The 12,940-nt window shown below is 27.5% G+C and overlaps 1 protein-coding gene across 1 annotated transcript; it reads left to right on the top strand.

Moving 5' to 3' along the window:
• Positions 1-7,498: 7,498 nt before the first annotated feature.
• On the top strand, positions 7,499-10,170 carry LOC133784592 (uncharacterized). Its single transcript, XM_062223888.1, has 2 exons — positions 7,499-8,623; positions 9,105-10,170. Exons 1-2 carry the CDS (start codon positions 7,499-7,501, stop codon positions 10,071-10,073), a joined length of 2,094 nt encoding a protein of 697 aa, XP_062079872.1. The 3' UTR covers positions 10,074-10,170.
• The last annotated feature ends 2,770 nt before the right edge of the window (positions 10,171-12,940 follow it).

Here is a 12,940-nt window from a genome sequence, read left to right as displayed (position 1 = left end):
TTTGGTTTTAAATTATGTTTAACATATTTTAATTATCCAAACAAAAAGCTAAAAACTTTAGTTACCTGAGTTACTAAAAACTATTTTGGAAAAATTCATAAAATGTTTTATGAGAAAATTCATTAAATCTTAGTAAGAATATATATATTTTGTTTGAAACTATCCCCATACCCTACTAATTTAATAGCTTCTCCAATGAAGTGTTATAAAGTGGTGATTAGTTATATTTTAGCACATCTTGAAAAAATGTAGCTCCAATGGTGTTGCAAAATGTGTGCCAAATTTGACACAAAATATAGCATGAGTCAAATTTAACACACAATAATTGTTAAATTTTTTATTTACTTTTTTTGTCACTAATTAATGTCTTTTATATTAATTGAAAGCTTTTTAACTTTTCATTTACTAATTTTCTATTTTTTTTATATATTGTCAATAAAGATTAAATGACTTTGTTGACTTCTTAAATTAATTTGTACTGGAGCACAATTATAAAAATTGGGCCAAATATAACATTTGCTCATTTTTTAGCTAAATTTAGTACAAAATTTATACGATCCATTGGAGATGGTCTAATAATTCTATTTTGGTTACTTAGTTCCCAAAATAGTTAGGTCACTATTCCAAGTGTTAGTTATACTACTATTATGTTCTAGTTATGTGTGCTAATTACTTTAGTCCAATGAAATTATATGAGAATAAGAGCTTGAATGTATAAAATAACACTATTTGCTTTAATCACATTGACCCCACTCAAATTAATAAATTAATAACTTGGGTTGTGATCCTTGTCATTAACTATTTATTATTTTTCTTTAGTAGTGAACAAAGATTAACCTTGTTCATGAACATTGGTGTCAGTCTTAATAACTTGACAAAAAGAAAAGCATGGATTTCGAATTCCTTAATTATATATGTTTCTTAAAAAATATTAAATTAATTTTATATAGATTAAATTTTTAATCTTTGTCTATACAATATTTTAAATCTTTTTTTAATTATTAATTAGTTTACTTTAAGGGTGTTTTTGTCATATTGAAAAATATTTTGACCAAAATCAGACTTAGGATATACAATATTTTGATCTGTTTTGCAAAATGTATGGTCCTAAAATGTTATTTAATAAAATATAAGGTCTAATCACGTAATTTGAGAAAACACAGGAATCAAATTGGTGTATTTTGCAAATAGATATTACTTTGTTTGAATCTATTGAAATATTGTTTTAAAAAGTGAATTTTTATTTTTATTAGGGGGGGTCCTAATCTTAGGCTTAGCTAGGCTACAGTGAGTCCAGAACTTACTACTTTGTGATGTTTCTTTACCTAAGAAAATATAAATTTGATGAAATTGTGTTAGTTTTTGTGCTACCTGTATTTTCAATTTTGATTACTTATACATATAAATAAAGAAAAATAATACTAGGAAAAAGGATAAAGAAACATAATGAGAATAATCACTTTGAGTGTGTCGGGGACATAACTTGCACTAAATAATAAAGTAAACAAAAACTTTTATATAGTAAATTTTCAAAATAAATTGTGAAAATGTCATAAAAAAGAAAAAAAAATATTATGTTTACTCTCTTGTTATATGAATTATCATTGTTATAGACATAGGGTCTAATCATGGATTAAACTGATATTTTTTTTTTTTTGCAAATAGATATTATTTTGTTTGAATGTAATGAAATACCATGTTAAAAACTGATTTTTAAGTGTACAAATAGATAGTTTTGGCACAGTTAATTATAGACAAAAACTATAACTATTATTTTTATTAACTTTTTGAAGGGGCCAATTTTGAGCATTTAGGGGCTCTAGGAAATTTATACTTTATTTTTAACGTTTTCTCTTTGAATTTCTCTAGATGAGGGATTTTTCATGCTTTCATTTTTTTTATTAGAGAGTCTCTTGGGGATGGGGTCCTAAGCTTAGGGTTTACTTGCCTTTACTTTATGATGATCATACATATAAATTAGGAAAAATAATACTAAGGAAAAGAACAAATAAAGATAATGATAATAATACTTTGAGTGTGTAGGGGATGAAGAATAAAGTAGAAATACTTTTATATAGTAAAATTGAGAGAGTAATAATGTGGTAATACTAACCCTACACAAATAAATTATTAATTTGGGGTATCATCCTTGTAATTAACTATTTATTATTTTTCCTTTAGTAGTAGTGAACAAAGATTAACGTTGCTAATAATCATTGGTGCCGCTCTTAAAAACTTTTTTTTAAAAAAGCATGGATTTCAAATTCCTTAAATATTTGTTTCTTAAAAAATATAAAATTAATTTTAAATTGATCACTTACTTTACTTAATGGAGAAAGCGTTTTTGGAAGGTGTTTGTGATAAGTGTAATTTTAATTATATTTTCATAATTTCTTTAGTCTTAGAAATTGTTAGTTTTTAGTTAATTTAAATATTTTAATTTTGTTTTTGCTATTTTATGATTTTTGGGCTAATAAAAAGATTTTTATGAGTTAAAATATGCTTTTGTTATCGTTAAAATAAATTGGGTATGAATTAATATTTCTATAGATTCATTTGATAATATTTTTAGTTTGTTCAATATTTGATTTTAGTATGGTTCACATCTTAAAAAGTAAACATCGGTGCACCCCTTAATGATTTTGATTCGAGAAGTATTTTTGGCAAATTTATTTTTTATGGTCGTGTATATTGTACTTATTTAGAGCATCCTGTAAATTTTCAGAAAATTCAAAATAATTTACTGTGATAAAAATAATGTTCAAATATTTTGTTTAATGCATGATTATTTTTTTTAGGCGCATGAAAAGTAAAATGTTTGAACCTTATTTTGTAAGTGTGGCTAGAGTAATGGCAGATCAATCTGATTACTCTTCTTTAAATTCAGTCCACTTTCTACCCAATAATAGGAGTAAGATACAAATATGCTTTTCTCTAATTTGGTTAATTCTCTACCCAAGTAGTCCTTTTTCTACCATGACCACTAGTACGAAGAGAAATAAAAATTTGTGGTTCGTTTGATTGATTAATTGTTAGGTTATTAGTCATTCAAGTAGTAATAATTATATTTTAAATAGAGAAGAAGTGAAAGAAGCACATTGGTCAGCCTTTTCATGTACGTCAATATACTAAAGTATCTTAATTTTCATTTAGAAAAATAACACTTTTTCTTACTCACGTTAATTGAAATGATTTTAAATAAAATAATGCTATTTTAAACATTGAAAATACTTTATGAAGCCATTTTTATAACTTCTGATGACTTATTTTGTTTATAATAATGTTTAACATATTTTAATCATCTAAACCAAGATAGAGTTTTAGTTACTAGAGTTACCAAAAGTTGTGTTACTAAAACAATTTGGTTACTCTCCCAAGTTTGACTTATACTACTAACATGATCTAATTATGTCTACTAATGACTAATAGTCTAGTTCAAGAATGAGAATGGATACTTGAATGCATAAATAATACTATTAGCATGGCAACACATAATAAGCTTACTATCTTGATAATTGGACATCTAATAATTTGGTTACCTAGTTCCAAAATTAGTTAGCTTACTGTCTTAACTGTGACTTGTATTACTAATCTATGTTCAAATTTTTATAATGTAATATTCTAATAATTAACTCATATATTCACAACAATACGATTTCTTATATGAAATTATACTTTAGCAACAACGAGAATAAAGGAACATATAAATATAATACTAAGAAAAAGAATAAAGCAACATAACAAGAATAGTCACTTTGAGTGTGTTGGGGACATAACTTGCAAGGAATAATAAAGTAAAAAAAAAATACTTTTATATAGTAAATTCTCAAAATAAATTGTAAAAATGTCACAAAACAAAAAGAATTTGAAAAGAAAAATAAATGTTATGTTTATCCCCATGTTATATGAATTATCATCGTTGTGATTGAAATTATGTTTCAATTCAAAATTTGGTTAATCACTTGTACATTAGTTGCTTCTTTATTTTATTCATTTTTATTTAAAAAATTAAAATTCCTTGCCCACCTCAAAGATGATTGAAGGACCAAGTTTAATTATTTCCACGTTTAGTATCATTGAATAATTCACTTCAAATGAGTATTTATTAATTTGCTAACAAAATTCATTGTCACTTTTCTTTTTGTAAACAATGTCACTTTGTGACCAAATTGAGATATGTGAACTATAAGAATACGGAGATCTGTAAGTTTCTTTTCATAAAGGAAAAGTAAAGAATTTCAATTGCCATAAGAATCATTATGTTTCTTAAAAAATATATAATTAATTATGTTTTTAATCTTTATTTTTAAATTATTTCAAATATTTTTTAAATTATTAATTAGTTTAATTTAAGAGTATTTTGGTCATATTAAAAAATATTTGGACCGAAATTAGATTTAGGGTAGTATTTTGATTCGTTTTACAGAATATTGGGTACATAAATATCGTTTAATAAAATATAAGGTCTGTTAACGTAATTAGAGAAAATACAGGAATCAAATTGGTGTTTTCCCAAATAGATATTACTTTGTTTGAATCTATTGAAATGCTATTTTAAAATGTGGATTTTAAGAATAGAACTAAATAGTTTTGACCTAATTAAGTTTAGACCAAAACAATGATTAACTATTATTTTTCTTAACTTTTTTAAAGGGCCGATTTTGAGCATCAAGGGGCCCTAGGAAATTTACACTTTATTTCTAATGTTTTTCTCTTTGAATTTCTCTTGATGAATGATTTTTGGGACTTTCGTTTTTTTTATTAGGGAGTCTCTTGGGGTGGGGTGCCCTGAGCTTAGGCTTAGTTTGCCTATAGTCAGAACCAAACTTTCTTCTTTGTGATGTTTCCTAAGAAAATGTAAATTGGATGAAATTGTGTTAGTTTTTATGTTTTTCACCGGTATTTTCAATTTTGATTACTTTATGATGATTATACATATAAATAAGGAAAAATAGTACTAGTGAAAAGAATAAAGGAAAATAATGAGAATAAGACTTTGAGTGTGTTGTTGACATAACTTCAAGTATAAAGAATAAAGTAAAATAAGAAAATATTTTTATAAAGTGAATGTTCAAAATAAATTGCGAAAATGTCATAAAAGAAAGGAACATGAAAAGAAAAAAATGTTATATTATATGTTTATTAAGTTCAATGCCTCTTGTTATATGAATTATCATAGTTATGATTAACATTAATCACTTGTACATTAATTACTTCACTCTTTTTCTCATTTTTTTTATCAAAGGACCAAGTTTAATTTTAATTATGTCGACGTTTTGTCGTGTCAATATATATCGTCAAGTAGTATGTATTGTAGTATCATCAAATAGTTCACTTCAAATGGATATTTATTTGCAACTACTCCACAATTGATTGTCACTTTTCATCTATTACACTTAATTATCTAGTCATATATTTTCAGTAAATTTTAATTATTAGGATAATTTTACTAAAATATGCAATGACCATAAATAAAGTACTGAAATTACGTAATTAGATGCAAAGACTCAAAAAAAATCATGGTAGTATATATTATTTGTTCTGGGACAGAATAATTACTTTGCTTCTTTGAATAGCTTAGAATAAAGAATAATTTCAAAACCTCAATTTTTTTTTCTTGTAGAGTATATATAAAAAAGAATATGAAGAAAATAATATAAGTTTTTTCTTTTGATAAAGGAAAAGTAAAGGATTTCAATCGCCGTAAGATTCGTCATTTTTAATGAATGAGAGCAAACCAATTGATCAATGTACATGCTCTTTTCTTAAAGTTCTCAACAAAACAAAAAGTAAAATTGAGAGAGTAATAATTTCTGGTAACACTAACTCCACACAAATAAATTATTAATTTGGGGTATGATTCTTGTAATTAACGATACATTATTTTTCCTTTAGTGTATAGTAGTGAACACGAATTATTAACTTTCTTCATAAACATTGGTGTAAGTCTTAATAACTTAACAAAAAAAAACATGGATTTCAAATTCTTTAAATATTTGTTTCTTAAAATATATAAAATTAATTTTAAATTGATTAAGTTTTTAATATTTATCTTTAAATTATTTCAAATATTTTTTATAAATTGGAAGAAATTGTGGTTGTCATGCATATAAATAAATAAGGAAAAGTAATATTTGAGAAAAAAATAAAGCAACATAATGAGAATAATCACTTTGAGTTTGTTAGGGATATATAGCTTGCAATGAAGAATAAAGTCAAATTAGAAAATACTTTTATATTGTGAATTTTCAAAATAAATAGTGAAAATGTCATAAAAAAAAGAAATGAATGTGAAATAAAAGAAAAAATTACATTATGTTTATGCTCTTATTATATGAATTATCATGTTTATTGTGATTAGCATGTGTATCTCAAATTAGTTTTCAATTCAAAATTTGGTTAATCACTTGTCCATTAATTGCTTCTCTATTTTTCTCATTTTTTATTTAAAAAAATAAAAATCCCCTGCCCACCTTATAGAAGATCTAAGGACCAAGCTTAATTTTAATTATCACCACCCATTTACATATGCCAATTATATATATATATCGTCAAGCAGTGTATATTATAGCCATATATATTTTGTAAATTTTAATTATTGCAACACTACTTGAGTAAACAAATACTAATGTCTACTCTTTCTCCTTTATAACAGAAGATGAGAGTTTCAATTGGAGTGGGATATATAAAGTACTAAAATTAAGTAATTAGATGCAAAGACTCAAAAAATTAAAAAGTTCATGGTAGTATTACTGGTTATTAGGAGACAAAATAATTACTTTGCTTCTTTGAATATATAAATTTTTATATATATATATATAGGGGGGTTCTCCTATAGGGGCTTCACTTTAAGCCCTATCGGTAGGGCTCTCAGTGTTCTCGACCTGTAAACAGTTTTCGGCGCGATTTTTTTTATGACCGTGTATATTGTAGATATTTAGAGCATCCTGCAAATTTTCAGAAAATTCTGAATAGTTTACAGTACCGAAAACTATGTTCAAACATGTTGTTGCACGCATGACTAATTTTTTTTATGCGCGTGGAAAGCAATATGTTTGAACCTAGTTTTCAATACTGTAAACTATTCAGAATTTTCTGAAAGTTTGCAGGATGGTCTAAATAGCTACAATATATACTATCATAAAAAAAATCGCGCCGAAAACTATTCACGAGTTGAGAAATACTGAGAGCCCTACCGGTAGGGCTTAAAGTGAAGCCCCTATAGAAGAATTGTCATTTATTTATATATATATATATATATAAAGACTATGAAGAAAACAATATATGTTTCTTTTGATAAAGCAAAAGTAAATAATTTCAATTGCCATAAGATTCATTAGTTTTAGTGAATAACAAAAGAATTATTCTTATCTTGTTATAGAGTAAGTAATAAATTTGTCTGTCTATCGTCTTCTTAAAGTTATCTACAAATATATATATATATAATTTGCACAACCATCTTTTGAAAAACAAGAAGTAAAAAATTGAGAGAGTAATAATGTCTCATACAATTCAACATTTCTCTCACAACCATCTTTTGGAAAGCATTCATGATATAGGACGTAGATACAATGCTAAAATAATATGTAACCTATGTGAGCTTATAATCGACCCCAATCAAATATGCTACGCTTGCAGTGAATTCTGGTGTGTCTATTCCCTCCACAAAGCATGTGCTGAGTTGCCGCAATATCTTGATCATGCGTTGCATCCTGACCATGATCATCATCTGAAGCTCAAGAAAAGATCATCAGACAACACAACTCTCTGCTATTACTGTGACAATTCTTTTCAAAGCCAAGAAGTTCTTGCTTACGCCTGCAATCAATGTGCTCTCCACATGCATACTGCATGTGCTACCATTCCTGTACCATCCTTGATATCCGACAACGATAAAGATGACAATGCTCAATATTTCTGCCACCAGCTTCCAATGAAATTGCTTGAGCGTGATAGTTCAAAGGACCAAGCCAAATGTTTTGTGTGTCAATCAGTATGGTCTAATTCGGCCTATTCTTGCTCCTCTACATCATGTAAGAATTTTCTTCACCACTCTTGTGCAAATTTTCAATTGAAAATTGATAGGCATCCTTTTCATTCAAACCATCCTCTCACACTTCAGTTTAGTAAGCCTCAATCTTGCAATTTATGCTGCAAGACAGATTGTAGGCTAATTTTTAGGTGTCAGAATAATGAGTGTAACTTTAATTTGTGTACAAAATGTGTTGTTCCTAAGACAACTGTGAGATGTCAAAGTCATGATCACTCACTTTACTTTGTGGACGAAGCATTTTTCAAAAGTGTTTGTCATGCTTGTCAAAAATCGTATACACAGTGGAGTGATCATCTTGTTCCTGAGGAAGTGAATCTTACCCAAGCCTTCTTATTTCGATGCATGGAATGTGATTTTAGCCTCCATTTTTTATGTGGTCCATTGCCATCCATCATTAAATTTGATTACCACATACATTCTTTGACTCTTGTTGATCATTACACAAGCAAATATGACCATTATGATGAATTCTATTGCGACATATGTGAAAAAGAAAGAAATCCAAACTTCCGCGTGTACTGTTGTAACGATTGCGATTACGTTGCACATATTCATTGCCTACTTTCTGAGGTAAGAAAATTTTATAAATTTTGTTAGTTAATTTATAAATACATTTATAATTAAAAGTGCATTTTTAAATAATAACTTATTTTACATATATATTCTGCTTTTCCTTTTTGATTTGTTTAAAAGTACTGTATGTATACATATAATTTTTTTAAGCTAGCTCGCTCATTCCTTTTAAAATCGGTTAGTATATGTTTTATATACATATTTATATTAAAAAGACAAATCAGCCATTAAATTGTAGTGGAAAAAGAAAAATTAGTGAAAATAATGTTGATTGATAACTACTTTTTCATCCAGCAGGTGCATTAAGAATGCATGTAACTATAAAAATAAATCAATCACAACCTCTCTTACATAAATTTAATATCATAATATCTTCTAAGAAAACATGTTTGTTTATATAATATATATTTATAAATATTGGTGTAATTAATAATTAAGATATATAGATTTACAAATGTGTATGCATGCATGTGATCAGATCATGAAGGTGATAAAGGAGGATAGCAATGATGTGAAGTTAATGAGCTTGGGAGAGAGTCGGTGGACTGATCAATTTATTGACACAGAAACAGACGACAAGGCACGTGAAGTGACCCTTGGAGAGTTATTGAGCAACACTCTAACTGATCAAGACAGTGCAATGTTGAATCATCCCTTTACTTTTGGTTCTTCGTCTGAGGACAAGACTTTTGTAGAACAATATTACAACTTTGTTAGGCGAGAGATCAATCCTCCTCTATTTGATCATCAATTGCGATCAATTGAAAATATTTATAAAATCAATCAGTTTCCTTCTTTTGGCTCAGACGATTTCAAGAGCTTTTTTTGGGAGCTTCTATGTTATAGACCTAGAGAAGGTTTGAAATTGGATGAAAAGTACTTGAGACAAAAGGTTGTGGATATCAAGGGTTATAAGGTACCAGTCACATTGGCCCCAATCTTAAACACTTTGCTCCACCAGTACACAGAATCAGATTTGTTTGGCGCAAGGGTCTCAAGTTGGACACCTGGAATGAAAAGTGTCTTGGCTACAATGTTTTGTGTAGTTTGTGATCAAATGTGCAGAACTAAGATTGAAGACGTTACGAAAGATGTTCTCCAGAACTGGGTTTTCTATCTAAATGCCATTGCAGGAGCTAGATACACAAATTATATTATACTTTATACTTTTATAGGAAGAGTCATTGAACGATTTTTCTATTTTGAAGCAGTTAGATATGAAAGAGACAATAAAGAAAAACTGAAGTTGAGGATCACAGAGTTAGAAGCTGAAATGAAGCAATGCAAAGAGAAGCTTGACATGTTCAACACGCAGATGTCTGAGAGCTTGGAGAAAATTAAAGATCCCATCAGTGACACTCTGAAATTGAAAGGAAAAACTGTGGATGAATTAATTGATTTTGGTCAACTTCTAAATACGCAATACAAGCCTTCATATTTTACTTAAGATCTATATTGTAATTGGTATTTTTGTGATAAATAATTGTGGATTTTATTATACACTACTAAATTATTTGTGATGAATAAATCTTTGAATGAGTGCGTTTATAACCAATTTATTGGAAGCTATCATATATTTACGTATTAAACCTTTTTTTTTCTTCCGTTTTTTCGACAATTAAAAAAAAAATTAGAGGACAGACTTCAGTTTTCTATTAATGATAATAATAAAATCTTCCTGATATGTCATTACCTTTCAAATCAAACTGTGTGTTTTCGTAATTGAATTCAAACTTGGAATGGGAAATTTTCATACAGAAAGAGCTAAATTTATAATTATATAATATAAATTACTATATAAAAAAAATTAATTGTAAAAACTATCCTTCTTAAATTAGTTATTCATTTCTTTCACACAGGAAACACTCACAATTTCATGGTCGTAGTGGCATTATTGGATAGATTCTTATATTTGATTTTTTTTTCAAAAGAAAAATAATAGATAAAATTAGAGACTCTCAAAATTGTCAAAAAAAAAAAAAAAATAGATGATAACATTGTCAAGAATACAAATAGAGTTAATATCATATGCATATTTTTTTTTTCATTTATGTGTAAATTTTGATATTATGTTTAGAAAAATACCATTTTGGTATCTTTGCAATAGTTTTCTATTCCACTGTTTTTGGGGGGAGACCAACAAATACTTATATCAAAGTTTCGGCCTATAATAACCATAGAGACGAGCCCACTTTCTATTCTATTGATGAGAAAATTGGTCCATTTTCAGCTTATTGGGCCAGGCCTATGAAACACGATGTGAATGTGATCTAAGCAAGTCCAAAGTCTAAAGTCCAAGTGAATATAATTACTGATATATACAAAAAAAATTGGGATAATTTGAAAAGTACCCATTTTTAAGATTAATCAACTAAAAATTAGCCACTAAATACATTTAGTTTAGTATTAACTATTTTTATAACTACATTTCCCATAATACCCCTTGAAAAGTACATTGTTTTGTAAGTGTTTGAGCAAGAAAAATGGTATAATAGGAATAGTAACTAAAATGTTGGGTATAAAAAGAAAAAGATTTAAAATATGGCTACAAATGAGATTGAATGTACGTACTTAATTTTACACCCAAATTTTATTTAATAAATTTTTTTATATAAAAATAAATCTTTTATAAAATGAGTATCTATATACTATTAGATCTGATTCTTCCTTTCCGTGGTACCAAATATTGCATTTAATCCCTACCAAATTTAATACTACGTACTATACTCTTTCTTTCTACCTTGGATTCCTTTGCTGTAATTCTCCTCCTTTTTTTATTTTTGACAAATTTAATAATCTAAATATAACAATAATATGTCATTGTATTTATTTATTCATTGAAATAATAAATAAATTAGGACCACATGCTTTTAGGACATACTCCTAACACGGCTTTCATTCCGGGATAATGTTTGGGCTTTACTGATATTTGGGCCGTCGGGACTTTCGTCTATTGGGCCCGATCTAGGCCTTAAATCCCTTCAGGGTGGCCCGTGGACTCACATGCAGAGCCGCGAATGTGGAGAGGAAACGAGGATAACATTATATATATATAATATTTGCAATGAAAGTACCTGATTTATTATGTTTGTTGCACTTAACTACCAAAGTTATTATTTTAGCAGCGAAAGTATTTTCCGTCCATGTTTTGGTGCAGTTTAGTACAACCGTCAATTCTCACTGTTAAATTCGATAATAACGTGTAGGCGAAAGTACCCAATTAAATGGATATTTGCAGTGAAAGTGCCTAATTAAAGAGATATATTTGTGGCGAAAGCGCCCAATGTAAGAGATATTTGCGACGAAAGTATTAAAGTTATAAGTAAATTTCACGTCATGGTAGCAGACTTAACGACGAAACAAACAGGTGCACTAAACTGCACCAAAACATAGACAGAATGTACTTTCTCTGGCAAAAAAATAACTTAGGTAATTAAGTGTTACAAACATAATAATTTACGTATTTTCTCCAATGGAGTATCCATATATATATATAACCTAACAGTGAGAGAAAGAGCTAATTAAGTCTATCCATTAGAGCATGCATGGTTGGTGCAGTAGTATGATTCATGCCAGCCTTGCTCACTACCCAGTTGGTATATATATATATATATATATATATATAACACATTTGCATTCATATAAATATATATAATATACACAAAGTGTTGACTCATATTTCTCCAAACCATTATATATATATATATTATTCCACACCAAACTTACTCTCTCTTTTTTTCTCTTTTTTTTTCAATTATATAGTGATCATTTGGGGGAGGGAGGCAGAGATTTTGTGTCACGTAAACCTGTGATTGTACATGCAGATATATATATATATATATAATGTGTACATAAATAAAATATGTAGTTGCTGTTTACCATATATATATTTTCATTAAATAATAAAAAACTATGGGAAAAACATTTGTCATAATAATCTAGAATAGTAATAGATTAGTGATACTGATTATTAAGTATATGTAGTGTTAATTAACAACTAAACATGTTTAGAAGAGTAGGTGTTTTCGAATCATTATTGCTTCTTTGCCGTCCCATGCACACTCCATAATTTTATTTTATTATAAATAAATTATATATATATTCACATGTATAAATATTAATTATATTATATAGTATTGAAAAACAACCAACCATTTAATTAATAAAATTAAAGTGGTTTATTACTAACTATTAATGGCAATGATTTATGAATGATATCAAAGTTGTATATTATTTTTACAAAATTGGATACATTAATCAAAACATAACTCAATTCACATCATGAGTAATATATATATATATATATATATACAT

The sequence above is a fragment of the Humulus lupulus genome, chromosome 6 (genome assembly GCF_963169125.1).
Source record: "Humulus lupulus chromosome 6, drHumLupu1.1, whole genome shotgun sequence".
Taxonomy (NCBI): Eukaryota; Viridiplantae; Streptophyta; class Magnoliopsida; order Rosales; family Cannabaceae; genus Humulus; species Humulus lupulus.
This window is presented reverse-complemented; position numbering and strand designations above follow the sequence as displayed.

Excerpts from the sequence above, each read along its gene's own strand:
- LOC133784592 (XM_062223888.1), top strand. The coding sequence starts at position 7,499 with ATGTCTCATACAATTCAACATTTCTCTCACAACCATCTTTTGGAAAGC. Across the intron at positions 8,624-9,104 it reads TTCATTGCCTACTTTCTGAG|ATCATGAAGGTGATAAAGGA; the intron begins GTAAGAAAATTT and ends GCATGTGATCAG.